This window comes from Neoarthrinium moseri (genome assembly GCF_022829205.1).
Source record: "Neoarthrinium moseri strain CBS 164.80 chromosome Unknown scaffold14_Wmoseri_CBS_16480, whole genome shotgun sequence".
In the NCBI taxonomy this organism is placed as follows: Eukaryota; Fungi; Ascomycota; class Sordariomycetes; order Amphisphaeriales; family Apiosporaceae; genus Neoarthrinium; species Neoarthrinium moseri.
Window position 1 is genome coordinate 408,619 of NW_026055128.1, and position 19,014 is coordinate 427,632.

A 19,014-nucleotide genomic window follows, 5' to 3' on the forward strand; every position below is an offset into this window, starting at 1 on the left:
GATTTTCCTGGCGTCGAGGGCCAATGGAGCGAGGGTGGCACAGGGGAGGGGAGGGGCCCGAGGGGGCGTGGATGTTGATTTAGGGGGCCAGCCCTCCGCACTGAAGTACCGCCATGGGACAGGGCAAAGTGGCAGGAAAACGTGTTGTAGCCTGCAATGTGTTGAATTTGGGGTTCGGGGGAGTCGGAGTCTCCAAGACGGGCTGGCGGGGTCGCTACGCAGTACGCAGCTGATGGATGGGCGTCCCTAGTGGCTGTTGCTCGAAAGCCGGCGACACGCGAAAACCAAAAGAAATGAAAAAGTGACTCGGATCTCCCCCCCCCTCCCCCCATGTGTGCGCGCGCGTGTGTGTGTGTGTGTGCATCGTGAGATCCTTGTGACCAGTCGAAGACGAAGACACCCTCAGCTTTCTCTGCGATCTACTACCAGACGAATCGTGCGCAAGAGTTATATTGAGCGTATGCATCCAGGCCATGGCCAGCCAGTTCGTGAGGCCGGTCCAGGCCACAGCCCTACAGCAGGATTCCGCTTTCATCAACGTGCATCAGGCAACGCTGCGGTGCGGTCACAAACCTTCGTCCAGTGGTTGCAAAAAACGGTCCGTGGGCTGCTTTGTCCACTGTGTGCAGACCACCGCGCTCCGTTCCGTTGCCCGTTCAGCCTAACGATGCATGTCATCTCCTATAGCGCCAGGTTGTTCGTCCAAGCGAATCTTGCCTGCCCGCCTGCCCGCCCGCCCGCCTCCTGTTAGGTACCTTTGGACATTGGCCATATCCACCCGTTCGTGGAGTTGATTCGGAGCTGGTCCCGGTCGCGGCGGTGGTGTACGAGTCGCGCACCTTGTTCAGAAGAAGCACCCACTGATCCTCGGCCCCCTTGGTCCTCCCAGTGACAAGCGCAACGCAACTTGCGCCCGTTGGTACGTGGCGCACGACGCCGCCCGCGTTCAGTCCATCAATCCACCAGCGACAAGTGGTCTCACTCCCCAAGATCACACACAGCTGACCATTTTGACCGGGCTATTGGGCATTGCGTCACCAATCACCTCCTTGCGGCCCCGTAGAACAGACCCCAAGGCACGTTTCGCATTTCAAGAGAATCCTGCACGAGGGTGCTTCTGGTTTCACCAACTTCGGCTCGAATTCCTGGTTTCTCGGGTGCTGACTTCCCCACTTTCCAACGGGCTTCCCGTTCCCAAATCCGGCTCTCCAGACTGCAAGCCGGCTCTTCGAGTCCGCTGCAAATCAGCACCGATATTGTGGCGCTTTCCCTTGCTCCGGGCCTGGCTTGGGGTCATGGATACGACTGCAGAAGTCGTACGGTTGAGGAGGAATGATAAGAAGGATACGCTGGGCTTGCGGGCGTGAGTTGGCACCCCTCGGGCGTATGTCGATTTTGGGCGACTCGTTCGAAGACGCCTGGGCGTACCTGGGCGTTCCGTAACGATCGGCTGGCTCCATGTGCATAGGAAGCGCTCAGACCTGATCAACCCTCCGGGCTGAGATTCTGGAGACGACACGAGACAAGGACGACCAAGATGGATGGTTGGCCCCTCAGCCGCCGACCAGCGGTGAGCTGTCATTTTTGTCATCCTCGTCGTCCTCCTTCGAAGCTGCCTGCCGCCATGTTTTCCTCGCTATTTACAGGGCTTCTTGCAGTAGCGCTGGGAGTCTTGGCCCGATAGCCCAGCCGTTACTTGTCCAAAACATCAGATCACCTCACTATTGCAATCCTTCTACTGGCTCCTCCGCGTAACTTGGCGCGAAACTCGCATTGCCCTTCCGTCCCTCGACCCCTTCCAAGCCCGGGCGACGGGTCCTGGCAAGGGTGCATTTGGGGATACTGCATACATGAGTTATAGTAAATGCCCGGCAAATGTTCTTGGATGCCCAACGCACCGGCTGTGATCGCCGTCGATGACGGGCCATACCAGCTTCCGTCTGCAGCATCTTGCCTTGCCGTCTCCCCTGCTTGCACAAGTGTCGTCGCATCGCATTGTGACTGTCGCTCTCCCTCTCCACCATCATGACGAGTCGACTTCCGCTTTCTTCGCCCTGCAGACGCCTACAAACTCTGACGATGCGCGCGCATGGTCCCACCGGCGTTGCCAAAGGGCCATTGCATCTGTATGATTGCTTTTGGCTTCTTGCATGAGCCCTAGGGATCGACTAGTTCTAGCCACTGGGTCTAGGCAGGCTTGCCTACCCGTCCCAGCTGCAGGTCTGCTGTCTCCTGTGATTACGGTCCGACGCGAGTCTGCAGGCTCGATCTACCAGTAGTGCTCTGCCATAGTACCCTGCCCCCGTTGTTAACACTAGAACAAGACCCGAAGATGCACTTGCGGCAAGACGCTCCCGACTACAACAGTAGATCAGCCTATTGCAAGCGGCCAGCTTGTTGATAATGATGCAGTCTGGTCGCATCCTTACACATCCATCCATCAATCTTACTATCCCGGATCTTCGAAGTTCGAGGCGGTGAACAATTGACTTAATCCATGAACAACAATCACATGATCAACATACGCACGCCGGGGTAGGCGTAGCGGTAACCCCAACAAGTCACCGAGAAGTCACCGCGTAGAGGGGTTGTAGGTGAAGTGTACGGAAAGTGTACGAGAAGTGTACGGTCCTTGCTCAAATAGTCCGAGCGGATCGCCGTAACCACACTGGTACCCGTGCAGTCTTGACATCACAAGGAGATCAAGCCTGCTGTCAATCACATCTTACCCCGGAAAGGGACTAAGCAGCATGGCTACAGCGCAGCTAAACAAATCCTACTTCAAGTAAGTTGGCAGCTCGCCCAGCCTCGCTGCTGCGTGACCCTTGCAAGGTCTACAGCGCGCTTGATGCGTAGTCGCGGCTATGATACTCCCACATGCCCCTTCGCGGCGATAGTACGGCTAACCGAATTCAAGTGATGAAGCAGCAAAATACGACAGCAAGAATGAGAAGGGCCTTCAGCAGCTTACGCAAGCCATTCAGGCAAGGCTAGATTTCATCGGTGCAGACTGGGTAGACGACGATGAGGACGACGACGCAGCAGGCGGCGACGGACGGCAACTAAGACTGTTGGACTATGCCTGTGGTACCGGAATGGTCTCCAGGGTTCGTTCAGCCTCGCCAATGGTGTTTTGCTAGCTTAAGGAGCTGACTGAACTGCAGGCCTTGGCACCATATACCACACAATGCGTTGGGATCGACATATCAGAGAATATGGTAGCGACTTACAACGCCCGAGCTGAAAATCAGGTGAGCATTCCCCCCTTATGTAATTCAGACATCATTTTCTCCGTGATTCTGCCCAATATGTAGAAAAAGGGATTTACTGACGATGGATCAGGGCTTGGCGAAGGAGGATATGTTTGCTGTTGTTGGCGACATTGCCGACCCCAACGACCCAGAGCCGACGTCGCTATCTAGCCCTGAGCTATTCAATTTTGACTTGGCTGCAGTGGGCGGCGGCTTTCACCATTTTGAAAACCCCAAGCTTACAGCGACACGCTTGGTTGAGCGCCTGCGTCCTGGCGGTGTCCTCTTCATCTGGGATTTCCTCACCCATGAGCCCGACAACCACCAGGCCTCTCACACGGTCACGCACCATGGGTTTTCTGAAGCTCAGGTTCGGGAAATGTTTGAGTCAGCTGGTAAGAAGCCAAGATTCTTCCTGGTGGATGCCATCCATACGTGCAGGTTCCGCTGACCGTGATATTCATAGGTGCCGGCAAGAACTTTGCGTTAGAAGACCTCGGTAGCGGTATCATTGTTGGGGGTCACCATCATGGTGGGAATAGCCACAGCCACGGCCATCATGGCGAAGGAACACAGCCCAGGAAGCGTCAGGTGTTCCTCGCTCGGGGGGAGAAACTTTGAGATATACCTGGTGTACTTGTTGCTGTTGCCACAACTTGCCTTCATTGTCAACGACATACCGCATCGGTAGTTGAAGTAATCTTCCGAACAGGAATTTTTCATATTCACATTTGCTGAGCAAGTAATGGGAAAGCGCAATCCTACTTTACATGCGACGCGGTATTACCCAAGACGTTAAATGAGGCAGGCGTACTGGAAGAGAATCTCTTGTTCTTAACATGAGCTCTAATGCTACTCGGAGGATCTGTACTCGGAGTGAGCTGTAAGAAATTTTGATACTCGGGGCAATTCGTTGGACTCATCAGGTCAAGCACGTAGTGATACGACACGCAATAATGACAACAGTGGGATGCTGTAGTGGAATTGCTGTCGCCTGTTCAATGTGGTCAGCACTATCTCTGCATCGTAGAATAATAACGTGCGTCTGTGGTTCGGTCTGATGACCTTGCCGACAATCAGACGCTTTCTGCTTACTGCGGTCTTGCGTGGGACGATACCGTGATTCAGGATTTCGGTATGCGGCCTCTAAGCGGTCTATTCCATCCACATTGGTTCTTTGTGAAGCCTTGGAATCAACAAATCCACCCTTAATAATCCTGAAACTTCTCTCCATTACAACTAAGAAGACCCTCAGCTGCTGTGGTCTGACCCGGCAGACTGGCTCGCCCCAACTTCTGACCACAGACAGCAGCGCTTGCACCCGAAAATCCTAATAAACCTTACGGAATGTGCATCGGTCTGACATGGCATCGAGGGCAAATCCTACGTTTAAGGCCCAGGAGGTGCCCCGGCATAGACACACGGTACCTGGCTCGGGCCTCAAGTACGCCCGAAGGACCGCCGGAACTGCCTCCAGAGGTAATGATAGGTAATATGTCGGGATGGAGACGCGAAACCCGGGGAGAGTGATATACATGTATCGACACCCGCCCGTGGCGTGGATCACTAAACAATCGTCAGGTTCTGTGTGCTCTGGTGAAACGGCAAGCTAGCTGGCCAATCGCCAAAGCAGGAACAGTGTCAGCCCCTTCTAAAGCCATGTGATTATCGGAGAGAGCGGTGAAGCCTTTATAAGCCAAACAGTCTTCCACTTGTTAGGTCTTATGACCGGGCAAAGTACCTTGCATTATATGCCGTTGCCAGCTCAAGTGGCAGTGTATCTATCGCCTCCCTGAAGGCGGACTCAATGTACAGTCACCCGGCTGTAAACGAATTCGCCAATTTCCTCCAACTATTACATAACGTTTTTGACGGTTCACCTGCTGAAACGGGTAATATTGTGTTGGATAGACGAGCGACGTCAACACCGTATTCCTGGAATTCTATGTACTGCTGATCGAATCCTAAGTGAAGTCGGAGTTGGCTTTGCGAGTACCAAAACGTTAGATGAATTCAATGCAACATGTATTATTGTTATTATTATCGGTCAAAGGTGTAAAGTGTAGGAAGTTGAGATCTCGCAAACAGTACAGCAGATATAGCGCAGCTTTGGTTCTTTGAATTGAAACCCACAGCCTTAACTATTAACTTCACATGATACTACTGAGTAGCAGGCGGATCCGGTTGACAAGAGACTTGAATGGTAAATGACGTATCAATCGCAATTATATCTGTCCGTCGACCGCAGAACCATTCACCAACAATATGTGTTGGTTGTTTGAGACGTGTCGGTACTGCGGCCAGGTTCAAAATGGTTCATGTCACCGGAATATATGTTGACCCAATAGAGCCAGTGCCTAGTAGTTACAAGACGCATTACTTCGTATGACTAGGACACGATGAAAGCGCCACCCAGTAAGATAGCCGGCTCGTCAATGCTGTGGTGCTCGTAGCTACCATGAAGAACGTTAGCACTTCCCCCAATGCGCCATGGACTCGAAGGAAGCTTACCTCAGGGTACCGACGCCACCAGCCTCCAGCAAGAATGCAGGTCCATCCGGCAACTCCTTACCGACCCATCTCATCGCAAAAGCCCGGAGGATGTGCCCGTGGGCAACGACTAGAACATCGCCCTGGGGCGCGTTGCCCTTTGGCTTTCCTATCACAGGCGCCTGCCAGCGATCCCGAATCTCCTTGATCAGCCTATCAACTCTTTCGGTAACATCTTCAGGACTCCTGTTGAATACCGTTAGTGCTAGGCATTCTGCAAAGAAACCAGCAGACCCGATGCTCCACGCGACACCGCTTTACTCACTCTCCGCCGACGCAACCGTCGCGCCAGATATCCCAGTCACGGTTCAGCCCCTGATTCTCCCGCTCGTCTCTAATCTGAGCGCTGGTGATACCCTCATAGTTGCCATCTACAAACCCAACTTAATTAGTAACCAGTATGTACGTAGTAACGTAAGTCTTGATCTAATTCCAAGCACAGTTAAGGAAAGCCAAGAAAGGCCAAGGAGCAAGAGTCGGGGGCCGTAAGATCGGTGATGGAGGAACGGGAGTGTGTTCGGCTCTGGTATCGGGAGGTGCGTGGATTGCAACATTGACTTACAGTCCCATTCACGAATATCTTCCGCGACTTCAACCCGAGCTGTGCAATCATTTGGTGATAGTTCTTCAGGTCGAAGCCCATGTGCCTTCCACGGCAAGGGGTCTTTGATGCCAAGGTTGAGCAACTCGAAAGTTCGCTGAGCGCGTTTGCGCGGTGAAACGTATCTGTCCGGTTATAGTAAGCTTCCCGTTGCCGTAACACCATAGATATCGATAACGCATGTCGTTTCACTCATGCCATCCAATGATCAGGCTCCGCTGATCTGAGGAGGGTTAAGCTCATAAGAATAATCAGGGGAAGCTCGAGCCGATGACAACCTTGCGCATTGGGGGTCACCGATTGGGACAGAACAGACAACTGAGCCCTCGTGCTCATACATCGGAGCGCAGCTGCGTATGAATCTCATCCCGTCGTGCTCTCATGAGAACGCGAAAGGATATGGCGACAAAGTGAAGCAGCTAGAGGAGATGGGCCTACTCACATATGTGCGAGTTGCTTAGGCACAATTAAACGGTCGTCGCCGACAAGTGCCTTGCCCGTGGCTTTGACTCTCTTCTCGCCATTGGAAGTCAGCGGAATGTCGGTTGAACCTGTATGCCTGCCGTCTAGGGACCATTCCGTCTCACCGTGGCGGACGATAAAGACCCTGGGCGTAGTCATGGCTGGCTTTCAGCGTCCTGTTTCCGCTGATACTGATTTTGCCCTGGACTTCTCCTACGATCAGTTCCAAAAAAAGGGTAGGTTGGAAGCTCGTTGTGAGACGCGAGACGGCGTGGGGTGTAACAGCCCCTGCGCTGACACCTTCAGCACCCCAGTCGCAAGAATCAAGGGTGGCACCTTTTGCCGGGACGTACGGAAACTAATTTCGCACAGCAAGTGCTTCTCGATCTCCACGGTAGTTTTTCGTAATGAAGGCGATACAGCAGCTCGATGCGTAGACCTTGGCTGCGCATAATGATCAGCTGCTGGGTTGCGAATAAGAGTTGTTGTGATTCCAGTATCTGACTTACACGCAGATGCGCAACCTTGGCAAGATGAAGCTAGAACCCCTCACACGAAACCGTCGCAAACAGGGCCGTTTCAGAAGGCGCTGCAAAGAAGGAGCCAGTTGCTGCAGATCCTCCCGAGATCTTTGGGAATAAGAACAAGTTGGCGGCCAACGTAGGCGGTGTCCTGTCGTCGACTAGAAATACCAAGAAATCTGAACACGTCAAGAGAAAAGGCGCACGCCGCATTCCTACGTCAGCGATTCCACGATGGTCGTAATGCCGCCGGTGCATACTGCACTTCGCTTAATAAGGACGCTATCCATGGCCCGCCCCGCCAACCCCGGAACTAATTCCGGGGACCTTGGCACCGAATTTACCGTCGACCTCGAGCTTCAACCTTGGCCGTCGGCTTCATCCATCACCACCACCGCCGCCACCACCCCGGCCTCCTCACGCCCAGTCTCACCGACAATCACGACGGCGCCGGATTTTGGCACTCGATACGGTGGCCAATTGACGGACTTGGGCGACCTCTTTCGATCCCGCGAGCGCCGAACGCGATCCGTCAAGCGCACCGATTCGTTCGACAGCACTACCACGGAGAGCAGCGTGTCCAGCACGCGCAGCCAGAGTAGCAGCCGAAACCGTTTTGCCAACAGACGCGTTCGATGTGATGAGGTAGCGAGGAAGGAGTCCATTAGTCTGCAGCGCCAGAGCGAAACCTGCTGGAGAGACTACTGGGATTGAGTCTGTGAATATATATATCATCGTCACCATGGCATCACAATCACCAAGGCCCCCGAGAGGGTCTAGACCGAGGGGATCCCCGGCAGCCGCAGCGGCAGCTCGGGCGCCGCTGGCAACGCCGCCCAAGTCTGGATCAACACTGAAGCGCGTCATCTGGACCGGCGCTTTCGCCGCCGTCACCATTGTAGGTGCCTTGTACGGTGCCGGCCTGAAGACGCAGCAGGAGTACAAAGCCGTAAGTGCCAAAACCCCTGAACCGCGTGCACTCTGAAGAACTATCGCTGAACAAGGATTATTCGTGTCACAGGAGAGGCAGCAGATTGTGGAAGCTACCCCGGAGCAGAGAATAAAGGACTTGGAAAAGCGACGGGGCGCGCTCATGGCGCAGAAGATCCCCCTGGACAGGAAGCTGCATGACCTGCAGGCTAGAATGAGAGCGAAGGAGGCCGAGGAACAGCTGAAAGCCACAGCTTCTTCTGACAACAAGCCCAAATGAATACTTTTCACGTTCATACGAGATCAATGCGCGTTCAGCACGCTCTCACAGACGCCGTCGCAGCCTCAGAGGCGAGAGGCACGTTGGCTGCTAATCCCGATCACTCGGCCGCTCAGATTCGCCTCTGTCCAAAAAGACAATGCTCTTAGTGACAAGGGGATTGCAATTGGGACCCGCAGAGCACTGGCACATGGGTGACGCAGGCCCTTTCAGAGGGTTGGCGAACAGCGTTCGCAACTTGACGGGGGTTATACCGCCAGAAATATTCTACCCGGACCGAGGATACCATGTGCACCTAGGATAGGACCTGCCAGGATATCTCGCGTGTACCACTACATGGCATGAACGCGGTAGTACCGGCATCCAACATGATCGTCTTGAAACATATAATAAAAGTACATCACATCTTCTACAGCAAGTCTAGTGTCATTGGGTCTGGATTTTGTGTGAATTTGCAAAACTCACCGGCCCTATCTCAGGTCGCAAATTTCCTCTGTGGAATCGCTAACCCCCAAGAACGAAGTCTTCGCTATTCCCCATTAGCATCCACGTAAAGATTATGCTCGTACTAGCTGTGGCCTACCCAGTCTGTCGCGCCTTTGAGGCAAAAGGTCGTCAATGCTTCAGAGATCATTTGCTTGAAGATGTCACATGCGCTTTTCGAAAATTAATCATTCGCGGTATCAAGTTAAGATGTACTCAAAATGGTTGAGAATAGAGTTATTTGTTCATTATCATGATGATAGAAATTTTTCCATGGCAAGCCCTTGAACAAGGAAGGGGTGGACGAGCACCTGGGGAAGACAAAACATCCGTGGCATGCAATCCGATCTATTCTGCTTGTCTTTGTCCTCCAAACCCCAATGAGTGAGTCTATCGTTTACGCACGCCATGGTTCTCCATGCACACAACGCCTGCGATGCTGAAGCTCAAGCTTTTGCTGCTCCCTTACTCAACGACGCCCTCGGCCGACGGCAGCGGGATGGCCTTGTAGAGCAGGATCAGAGCCGAATGGGACTCACCACCGCCAGCCAGGGCCTCAATCTTGTCGGCAGTGACCTCTGAGACCTTGTCATCGTTGAACCACCACCACTTGTCGTCCTCATCCTTCTTCTTCCCGGTCTTGGGGTCTATGGGGGCCTGCTTCTTGACGTATGCAGTGTAGTGACCGCTGTCTGCACTGGCGCCCTGGTGCGTGACAACACCGCGCAGCTCATACAGACCTGACTGGTTGGCACCGTCATCCTTCGCCAAGCCCGGGTCGATGAGCCCGTTGAGCTCCTTCTTTGCAGCGAGAAGCGCAGCATCCTTCTCGGCGTCGATCTCGGCGTCCGTCTTGAAGGTCTCAGTCATCTCAACATCGCCGTCGGCAGTCGTCTTCTTGTCCTTCTTGTCCGGCTCGGCATCCTTCTTGTCCAATTTGGCACCCATGCCGCCGGGAATGTCGCCCAAGTCGCCTCCTTCGTTGTTGCGCTTGCGGCGCTTACGGGCACGCTCAATGTCCTCCTCGTCTTTGCGGATCTCGCGAACCTTGTCCCGAACCGGAACGAGCATCTTCTTCAGGTTGTCATCACAAAACTCGACAACGTCCAACTCGTGAGGGAAGGTAACCTTGCGCATGATCTTGGCCTTCTTCTGGGTGTCCCTTTTCCAGAAGAAACGAACGAAGTGGACGGTCAGATACTTGGGTAACCGCGAGATGCGGGAGGTTCTGGTGTAAGTAGATTCTCTGCCAAGAGCATCTGACTTCTTCTCAATCTTCTCAACTAGGCCATTCTTAATGCCGTCGGTCAGGTGGTTTGTAGAGGTGTCGATGTGGCAGTTCAGCTTCAGGAAAGCGTCCTTGGTGCTCACTGGCTGTTCTCCGGCCTCCTTGGCAGCGGGATCATCACACTCCAAGACGCTCGAGAACTCTCCCCCCATGTAGCGGTCGATGAAAGAAGCCTCGGCAGCCTCGGGAGAGTCCTGCGTCTTGACCTTCTGTCGAATCTGGCTGATGATCTGCGACCAAGCCTCCTCGGCGTCTTGTTGAGCAAAGCCGGGACCGCTTCGTGAGCGTTCGGCGAACTGGGGGTATGCGGTGCGAAGGGCGCTCAGAAAGGCGTGGGGGACGACGGGCTCTTGGGTTTCGGACATGTATTTCCAGAGATCGCGCAGCTGTCTGGTCAGGTCGAGCTGGGGCAGCGTGCCGGTGATGGAGTTTGCGGGGGCCGGCTCGTACTTGGTCAGGGCGTTCTGCAGCTCGGGGATGGCCCTGAGGGTCTGCAGTGTCGAGTTCATGTAGCAAGTGTTGCCCAGGTTCTGAAGGCCGGCCGGGGTGGCGCCCTCCAGCCGGGCGGCCTCGGCCTCGGTCATATCTTCGACAAACTTGACGGCATCCTTGGGACGCTCCAGGACAGCGCCGCTGTCACCAGGTGTGCCCATCATCATGATGGCCTGGCCGGGCTTCAGGCCAAACTTGCCCATGTCTGCATCGTCCTTCAAGGGCCCGCCCTTCATGAGCACCTTCTGGCGCTCTGGCTCGACGCCGGTCAAGCTGTAGAGCTGAAACTTGAAGGTCTCGCCGGTCGACTCGGGATCAACCTCGACATCGTACTTCTTGCCCTGGTGCTTCACCACAACTGCGGGAGGGGTCAGAAACTAAGGCAATGACGAATGGCTGGAGAAGGCGACAAGCCGCCCGGAGGGATGGATGGATGGAGTGGATCTGTTGTGGTAGCTTACCGGGTATCGACGCCATATTGCTTGTTGATGATGCTCCTCCAGCAACGCGAGCAGTAATCAGAAGAACAGGGGGAGAGGTGGGCAGAAGAGACAGCCGTGATGGCAGACTGCAGGTCAAGAGGAGGTCGTGAGGCCAGGCAAACTCAAGGGTACGTCAACTCCAAAGTCCGAAATCTACCAGATTCCATCCATATGGACACACGGCCATGATGTAGTGGCGGGGCGGGGCACCTGATTGGCCGGGCGGTGGTGGGGGAATTTGGGGTCCTGGAGCCTGAAGCCACCAGCCTGAAGCTTGGGTCGATGCAGCTATCGGGGTGCCCGCCCATCATTGTCCGTCATTGCCCCTGGGTGCCCTGGTTGCTCACTGCGCTCCCTAATCTTGCGCCACGATCAAAGGAGTTCCAGCCAGACCAGCAGCCGAGGCGGCCCCCCCGTCGGCACCAACTACAGCTGTAGCTCAGCTTGTGCCACACTGGAAGCGCACCTGCAGCGAAGGACGAGCCATCGACCCGCCCCACCAACGACGTCGTAGGCGCAGTACTGCTGTCCACTGTATTGCATGCAGCGGCGCAGGCGACATCGCGGGACGGCTTCACCCCACATCTACTCTGCCAGCCAGACGACCTCGACGACGACGACGACCTACATGGTAGCATAGACCCGGGTCTTGACGACCAAGATCCTCCATCATGGTGCGCCCTCTCTCTGTCCGGCAACCCGCCCCGGCCAATCTGCTAATGCCGCCTGCCTACAGTCCCAATCCCTCCGCCCCTACCTGCAATGCGTGCGGAGTAGTCTGACGGCCGCCCTCTGCTTGAACAACTTCGCATCCCAGACCTCCGAACGTCACAATGTCCCCGAGATCGAGGCCCAGACCTCCCCGGAGGTCCTGCTGAACCCCCTGGTCGTCTCGCGAAACGAGAACGAGCGTGTCCTCATCGAGCCCAGCGTCAACAGCGTGCGCATAAGCATCAAGATCAAGCAGGCAGACGAGATCGAGAACATCCTCGTCCACAAGTTCACCCGTTTCCTGACCCAGAGAGCCGAGGCCTTCTTCATCCTCAGGAGGAAGCCCATCAAGGCACGTCTTGCCCCAGCGCCACCCCTCAGTCATTGGTGCTAACTGTTCCCAGGGCTACGACATTTCGTTCCTCATCACCAACTTCCACACCGAGGAGATGTTGAAGCACAAGCTAGTAGACTTCATCATCCAGTTTATGGAAGAGGTCGACAAGGAGATCTCCGAGATGAAGCTATTTGTAGGTTCCCCTGTTACGTTTACCCCAATGGGCGCCAACAGCTCCTGACTCTCCCCCGTCTTTAGTTGAATGCGAGAGCACGTTTCGTGGCCGAGTCCTTCCTCACACCGGTAAGTGAATTATGATATAACCCACCTCGGTTCTGTCGCTCACAGCAGTACCAGTTTGATTAAGGGCGCAGCTGGAGCTCAGCTGGGTCGAAACATTTCGTTGGTCATGGAACCAGGAAGGGGCTTATATTCCTTCGGCGTTGGGAGCGATAGAAAACATCGCTTATGGCGTAGATTCTCGGTCGCCATAAGATCGGGTCAACAGTCGGGGGCTCGGAACTCAAGCACGTGTCAGACGAGAGGCGAGTGGGATGAAGGAAAATCTAGAATTAACAAGCTCATCATACAAGAAGTGCCACTCGTGCAAGGCTTGCTGTCCCATGTGTATATGGCGGATCAATGTAGCGGTCTGTTTCTTCCTTTCCTGCAGCAATCGGCGACCAAAACTGCCGAGTGCTTGATGCCTTGTATGACTTTTATGGCAGAACAGGTCTAGGTCAGTCGTATCTACTCGAGCTGGACTTGCTAGCCTGTTTCTCTTCCTCACTTAAGGGCTCTACACTGTTTTATTGTGCCCTTGAGTTGCGCTTGGGTTCATGGAAGCACATGACAGGTTGCAAGACGTGCATTGAGTACTTCGTTGTTAGCGAACAAGTTGCCTGACGCTGCCAAGCCGCAGCGTAAATAGTTTGAGGGCATCTACGGTGTGTTCGGGAGCCAGTCTTTGCGAGAGAGGGGCACCATACCCTCCTCACAGCTACGCCTGTTGCATTCAGGACGCGGTTGTCACTTGTCGGGCCAGACTGTGAGTTCTGTATCTACTTCATTACCACGTATCTAACGCACTCTGGCTACTCAGGCTGAAGTACGATCTCACCGACCACGTCGCTGTTCTGATCATGCATGGGAAAATCGGTTGTGCTGCTCGAGTGCATACTGAGTTGATACTTGCCTTTAACCTACGAACACAGAACGTACTGTACTTCCGCTTTCTAGATGCACCTTCGACCGTTCTCAGAATATTCTCAAGCATAAGTTTTGACCATGGCCAACAGGGCTGTATTGACTTGCTTTGGGTTCGACGCACTCAAGTAGTGCGCACCACCTTCAACAGCATCAAATTTGGCGTCTTTTGAGGCGGTGAAGAGCTTGATTTGTTCCTCAGCAAGCTTGACCGGGAAAACGGCGTCGTCGGTACCCTGATTTGAGTATTAGTAACGGGAGCCGGATGTAATCTTCGTACCGGGAGAAGTAATGTCGCTCAGGGGCAAGTCCCGTGAGTAGCAAAAACGACTTACCTGCAGCCAGTGGACGGGACACTTGATGTACTCCAACCTGAGCAGTAGGCCGTCCCTCTCGGACAGGCATATTGTAGCCATCTTCAGCTTTCTCCGCCCTTCATCTCCCTTGTACACGTCCCCGATAACCCCGTTCCAAAAGGCGGTGTTCTCAGCGGAACCGGCAGCCCCGAATCCTAGGCCAGTGCACGCTCCCCGCCAGTCTTCGTCGGGAACGAAGTCGGGAGTCGCCCCCTCGCTTGTCCACTTCTGCAGAAAGGGCTTGAAGAAGGGGACGGGATCCCAGCTGCCCTGGCCGCGCGAGCCGGCCGACTCGCAGTCCATGGAAGTACCGAGCAGAATCAACCCTTGAACCTAAAGAAGATCGTCAGCTATGCCCCATACCGCGTACCCCAAGACCCAGTTGTAGATGGAGCTTCTTGTAATTAGGACTCACTCGAGAGGGAGCAAGCAACCCTAGGCGAGCTACAACCCATCCTCCCTGGCTCGTGCCGAGAGCAAAGAACTTGTCGATATTGAGAGCATCCAGGACCTGAACCGCCATGATGGCACTATCCCAATACGTGAAGTGCTCTGAAGTACAGATAGTTGCGCCATGGCCAAGGGGCTCGATGGCGAGGAGATTTACGGCATCGGACAGTTCAACATCGTCGAACTGATGCTTGAACAATGCTGCCGTCATACACATCGAGTTGATGAGCACGCACGTTGGCTTGGATGCATCGTAGCTGTCGTTGGCGAACGCGTAGCCGGCAGTTGTGCCAAGGTGCGGGACCTTGATGGTCTTGGTATTAGCCATAATCAGTGGATGGAGCGTTGCTGTGGCCCAAGGCTTCTTAGCAGGGGATACTCGAATCTGTTCCCGAAGACGAAGTCTCAACAAGCTCTACAAGCTCGAGCCGCAGTCAGACAGCAGGACAACAGGGCAACAGGGCAACAGGGCAACAGGGCAACAGGGCAACAGGGCAACAGGGCAACAGGGCAACAGGGCAACAGGGCAACAGGGCAACAGGGCAACAGGGCAACAGGGCTGAACCCGTGGACGAAGCTGTCAACGATGTTCTCCGCAAACACTCTCAGCTAGTGGGGACAAGAGGCATAGTATCCAATCATCAGTATGCCCCTCCACCAAGGCGGGTTAAGCAGTTAGTGGGCCTCCCTCTACTGTGTTCTGCTGGCAAATGGCAATTACGTATAGAGAACAGCATGGCGGACTTGCGGAGGCGACCTGGCGGGAGTCGGCCGACAGGGATCTGTACAAGTTGGCTCCGCAGCGAATAATGAGTGGTTATCAGTCTTGGCGTGCTCGAATGGACTGTACAAATGAAAGCACGGCGGACTATGCATGATTACTAAGAAGAGTATACGACACTCAAAAGACGGATTGCTTGCCTAAGGCGAAAGGCTTTGGGATGGATCTGCATTATCAACCATTGAAACCAGCTGTAGCGACATATCTGCCCGTATCAAGAGAAGAAGCGACCCCCAGGTTGAAATGATTTCGCTGGCCAACAATATCGCCATGTTTTGAGCCTGTCCTGCCTGTGGTGAACCCTGACTTTGCCAGGTTCATGTCCGGGCTGGTGATTGCACAGCCGCGTGCTGTGAATAGGCCCTTGAATTTATGCATGTTGGTAGGGTGTTTGCAAAACACTCTAATTATAACTATCCAAAAGCTTGTCAACCATTGCGATTCCATAATGGCATTTCCAGATGTCGCTTCTTTCATGAACCCTGCCAACCTGCTGTTGGCGATCGATACTTCCGAACCCAAGCTACCTATAAAAGCCACGTAAGTTTCCGTGATGGGGTTGTGCACAGTTCACCGAAGGGCCGGCCGCTACGGGGCAAGGAGAAATCCACAAGGGTGAAGGGGATGCTCCGGTGCCGCGTAGCCATGTAATCTGGTCCGGCACTTGAGGTCCCTGGCCCACCTGGCAAACCGGGTCACCAAGTCGGGAAGCATTACGAGTTAGATTCGGCCACACGTGGAGGCCGCCCTTCTTAACAAGCAACGGATCGGTGTGCTGACAACTCGAACCGTGCATGAAGACTTGTATCAGGAGTATCGCCATTGGCAAAGTGGACGGCGAAAACTCTTGCTAAATCCATTTCTCCACAGAATTCATCTGGCACTTTTGGATGATTGAACTCAGTATGCCAGGGCCTGGAGGGCAAGTCCAATTTCGGAGTGCAATTTTCAGATGTGGACGTGGGTGATTGAGAGGTGGACCGGGGCTATGTCAAATGAAACTCACATGTGCAGTCCTTGCAGTCCCTTTTCTATCATGCAAACCCCGTATGCTTTGTACTGTGGTACTGTTTCATGTTCGTTCATCTGAAGTCGACCCCGGGCTGGCTCGCATTGAGAAGAACTGATTGGGGTGCGTGGGGTTGCGGGTGGGCAGGGCGTTATTTACGCCTCCCGACAGCCTTGGATCCACTGGGTGTCCAGCAGACCGACGCAGATCACACTCAAACACTGTTGGTGCAGCTCAGAGAGCAGACCCTTTGAACTTTATGGAGACATGTAGCTATCACCAACGTCTATGGTGAACACGTTGGTGCCGCCGCCTGGATAGAGATTCGCAAACCTGAGTACAAAGCGCAGTCTCAGCAGGCCGGTGTAATTGAATACGAATGCCACACCGTGCTTGCATCGCTGCCGGCACCATGACGTAGTTACCCGCTCTGGTTTTCGCACCTTTCCCGGGCAGGGCTGAGTATAATACGACTGACTTGGGCGACAGACCTGTCACAGCCTCGCTGGGTGTGAAAGAGCCCACTAAAGGCGTTGGTTGAGTTATGTCACGTAACATACCACCATAGTATTATTAGCGATCAGCATACGTCACACAACGGCTGCCAGGTCGACAACTTATAATTAGTAGTGATCTGCGTATACCCACTTTCAATACGAGAAAGCTCTGACAGCCCGACCCGACAACACGAAAGACGGCTAGGGGAATTCAACAATGTGGAGAAAGTCGCGGCGCCCGCGGCTCGTCCAATGACGACACACCAAGCCTCGAGATCCTTGCGAAGTGCAACTAAATCCTACGTACTCCGTACTCCGTAGCGATCCCATATGTCTTAACAACTATATATACAGTTCCTTTTGTCCTCTGGGTTGTCGTAATATCAATCAACTATCACAACATCATTCAATCTAACCAACCAAACAACTCCATCTTTTCTTCTTCATCTCACCTTAAGTCACTCTCGTTCACTTTCATACCTAACTCACATCAACAATACCGTCAAAATGCAGCTCTCTTACGCCGCCGTTGTCGCCATCCTCTCCTACACTGCTGTTGCCAGCCCTCTGACTCGCAACGTCTCGGACTCTTGCGAGAAGCAGTACGAGCAATGTGTCACTGCTCCTGACGCCAACATCTCCACCTGCGTCTCCCGCCAGGCTACCTGCGACAGCGCCTGCCAGGCTGGCTACGATAGCTGCCGCGGTGGTGACAACGCCAACCTGTCTACCTGCGTTGCCACCTTCGCTTCTTGCACTGGCCACCTCCCCACCAAGCGCAACGTCCCCGACTCTTGCGAGGTCCAGTACGGCCAGTGTGTCACCGCCCCTGACGCCAACATCTCTACTTGCGTCTCCCGCCAGGACACTTGCGACAGCGCTTGCCAGGCTTCCTACGACAGCTGCCGTGCTGCTCCTGGCGCCAACCTGTCCACCTGCGTCTCCAACTACTCGACCTGCAGTGGCCACATGCCCACCAAGCGCAACGTCCCTGACTCTTGCGAGAAGCAGTACGGCCAGTGTGTCACTGCCCCTGACGCCAACATCTCTACCTGCGTCTCCAACCAGGCCACTTGCGACAGCAGCTGCCAGGCAGCTTACGATAGCTGCCGCGTTGCCCCTGGCGCCAATCTCTCTACCTGCGTTGCTACCTACTCCTCCTGCACCGGCCACCTCCCCAACTAAGTTGAGGAAGCGGAGAATATCGCCACCTTCGATCCGGTCTAGCATCCCACAAGAATTGTCAGATTGGGGTGCTAAGTTGGTTAGATTACACCTGTAAATATTAAATGTAAATAGTACATACATAATAGAGCCCGAATCAAGTCGGATACAGTTTATTTCACATACACCCTGAAGTCTTCAGAAACCACCTCGATGTGACCTTTGGATCGTTCTGCTAATAAGGCCTCCAATATTTGCCATAATTTGCCCTTCATCACAGTGACATAAACAGTTGGCTTTGATTGATTCATTGCAGGTCCGGTGTTCTCGAGGAGTGAATCCTGCATACTTACCCCTGGAGTCGAGGCTGGCAGGATTCAAGGGGTCACTTACTCCTCAAACCAGAAGGCCTGTGAACGATGACTCGGTAGGAAATTTTCCAACTCGGTAATGTGAGTCTTGCACACTTCGGGATTTGTACCAAGAGACGATTGAATAGATAACTTTGTAGCACAACCCTCCGGCCAGCAGACTCCACCGAGTCCACATGTCCTCTCTCGTGTGCAATATGAAAATCATTAGGATTCCTTTGCTGTCTTACGAGTACTGATACGGATTAATATTACGCCAGAATGACACGGCTCGTTCATCCCTACCTGCACCTTGATGCGTGGTGTATAAATATGACCACTTAATGACCCGGAAGCGCACGCCTTGATCTCTACATATCCTGGAGACTCTCAAGACACGCACACGTAGAGATAGCTCTTGATAATGACGTATTATGACCCGGTATCTCCCCGTCTAGATTGTAATTGCTCCAAGGCGGCTACAGACACCACTTTCAGATATGAATGGATCATACACCGCAATTACCCTTGATTGCTGCGCGCCTACGAAGTAGCAAACCTTCATTATCCATAACCTCTATATCGAAGTCGCTGGTAGCTATGTGAGAAAAATTCTGGGTTGGTATTGCGTAGTGACCTCCATGCAATAAGTTCCATCACGCAACACTCACGCTTTATATCTGTAAGTCGTATATGGAGCCCAACACCCATGACTAGGTTGTCGAAGTACCCGACCGCCCAAGAACATCATTTAATTGCTGCAGTTGCATGTTGTTTGGCTGTTGCGAGTCCGCGATCCAAACCTTGATGCGG

The 19,014-nt window shown here is 53.8% G+C and overlaps 8 protein-coding genes across 8 annotated transcripts; 5 read left to right on the forward strand and 3 right to left on the reverse strand.

Annotated features, from left to right (window-relative positions):
• Positions 1-2,750: 2,750 nt before the first annotated feature.
• Positions 2,751-3,872, forward strand: JN550_004934 (uncharacterized protein; the record flags this gene model as incomplete). The annotated part of the gene is made up of 5 exons (XM_049316504.1): positions 2,751-2,785; positions 2,918-3,107; positions 3,165-3,251; positions 3,343-3,646; positions 3,718-3,872. The coding sequence occupies 5 exons, from the start codon at positions 2,751-2,753 to the stop codon at positions 3,870-3,872; spliced, it is 771 nt and encodes a 256-aa protein (XP_049173132.1).
• A 1,768-nt stretch (positions 3,873-5,640) lies between these two features.
• JN550_004935 (uncharacterized protein) lies at positions 5,641-7,023 on the reverse strand (the record flags this gene model as incomplete). The annotated part of the gene is made up of 5 exons (XM_049316506.1): positions 5,641-5,704; positions 5,763-5,987; positions 6,067-6,172; positions 6,364-6,527; positions 6,845-7,023. The coding sequence occupies 5 exons, from the start codon at positions 7,021-7,023 to the stop codon at positions 5,641-5,643; spliced, it is 738 nt and encodes a 245-aa protein (XP_049173133.1).
• Positions 7,024-7,619: 596 nt separating this feature from the next.
• JN550_004936 (uncharacterized protein) lies at positions 7,620-8,099 on the forward strand (the record flags this gene model as incomplete). The annotated part of the gene is made up of 1 exon (XM_049316507.1): positions 7,620-8,099. One exon carries the CDS (start codon positions 7,620-7,622, stop codon positions 8,097-8,099), a length of 480 nt encoding a protein of 159 aa, XP_049173134.1.
• Positions 8,100-8,127: 28 nt separating this feature from the next.
• Positions 8,128-8,595, forward strand: JN550_004937 (uncharacterized protein; the record flags this gene model as incomplete). Its single annotated transcript, XM_049316508.1, has 2 exons — positions 8,128-8,334; positions 8,407-8,595. The coding sequence occupies 2 exons, from the start codon at positions 8,128-8,130 to the stop codon at positions 8,593-8,595; spliced, it is 396 nt and encodes a 131-aa protein (XP_049173135.1).
• A 948-nt stretch (positions 8,596-9,543) lies between these two features.
• Positions 9,544-11,335, reverse strand: JN550_004938 (uncharacterized protein; the record flags this gene model as incomplete). The annotated part of the gene is made up of 2 exons (XM_049316509.1): positions 9,544-11,216; positions 11,320-11,335. The coding sequence occupies 2 exons, from the start codon at positions 11,333-11,335 to the stop codon at positions 9,544-9,546; spliced, it is 1,689 nt and encodes a 562-aa protein (XP_049173136.1).
• Positions 11,336-12,011: 676 nt separating this feature from the next.
• JN550_004939 (uncharacterized protein) lies at positions 12,012-12,754 on the forward strand (the record flags this gene model as incomplete). Its single annotated transcript, XM_049316510.1, has 5 exons — positions 12,012-12,014; positions 12,077-12,331; positions 12,456-12,581; positions 12,647-12,691; positions 12,746-12,754. 5 exons carry the CDS (start codon positions 12,012-12,014, stop codon positions 12,752-12,754), a joined length of 438 nt encoding a protein of 145 aa, XP_049173137.1.
• A 902-nt stretch (positions 12,755-13,656) lies between these two features.
• JN550_004940 (uncharacterized protein) lies at positions 13,657-14,728 on the reverse strand (the record flags this gene model as incomplete). Its single annotated transcript, XM_049316511.1, has 3 exons — positions 13,657-13,830; positions 13,930-14,283; positions 14,366-14,728. The coding sequence occupies 3 exons, from the start codon at positions 14,726-14,728 to the stop codon at positions 13,657-13,659; spliced, it is 891 nt and encodes a 296-aa protein (XP_049173138.1).
• A 2,466-nt stretch (positions 14,729-17,194) lies between these two features.
• On the forward strand, positions 17,195-17,872 carry JN550_004941 (uncharacterized protein; the record flags this gene model as incomplete). Its single annotated transcript, XM_049316512.1, has 1 exon — positions 17,195-17,872. The coding sequence occupies one exon, from the start codon at positions 17,195-17,197 to the stop codon at positions 17,870-17,872; it is 678 nt and encodes a 225-aa protein (XP_049173139.1).
• Between the last annotated feature and the right edge of the window lie 1,142 nt (positions 17,873-19,014).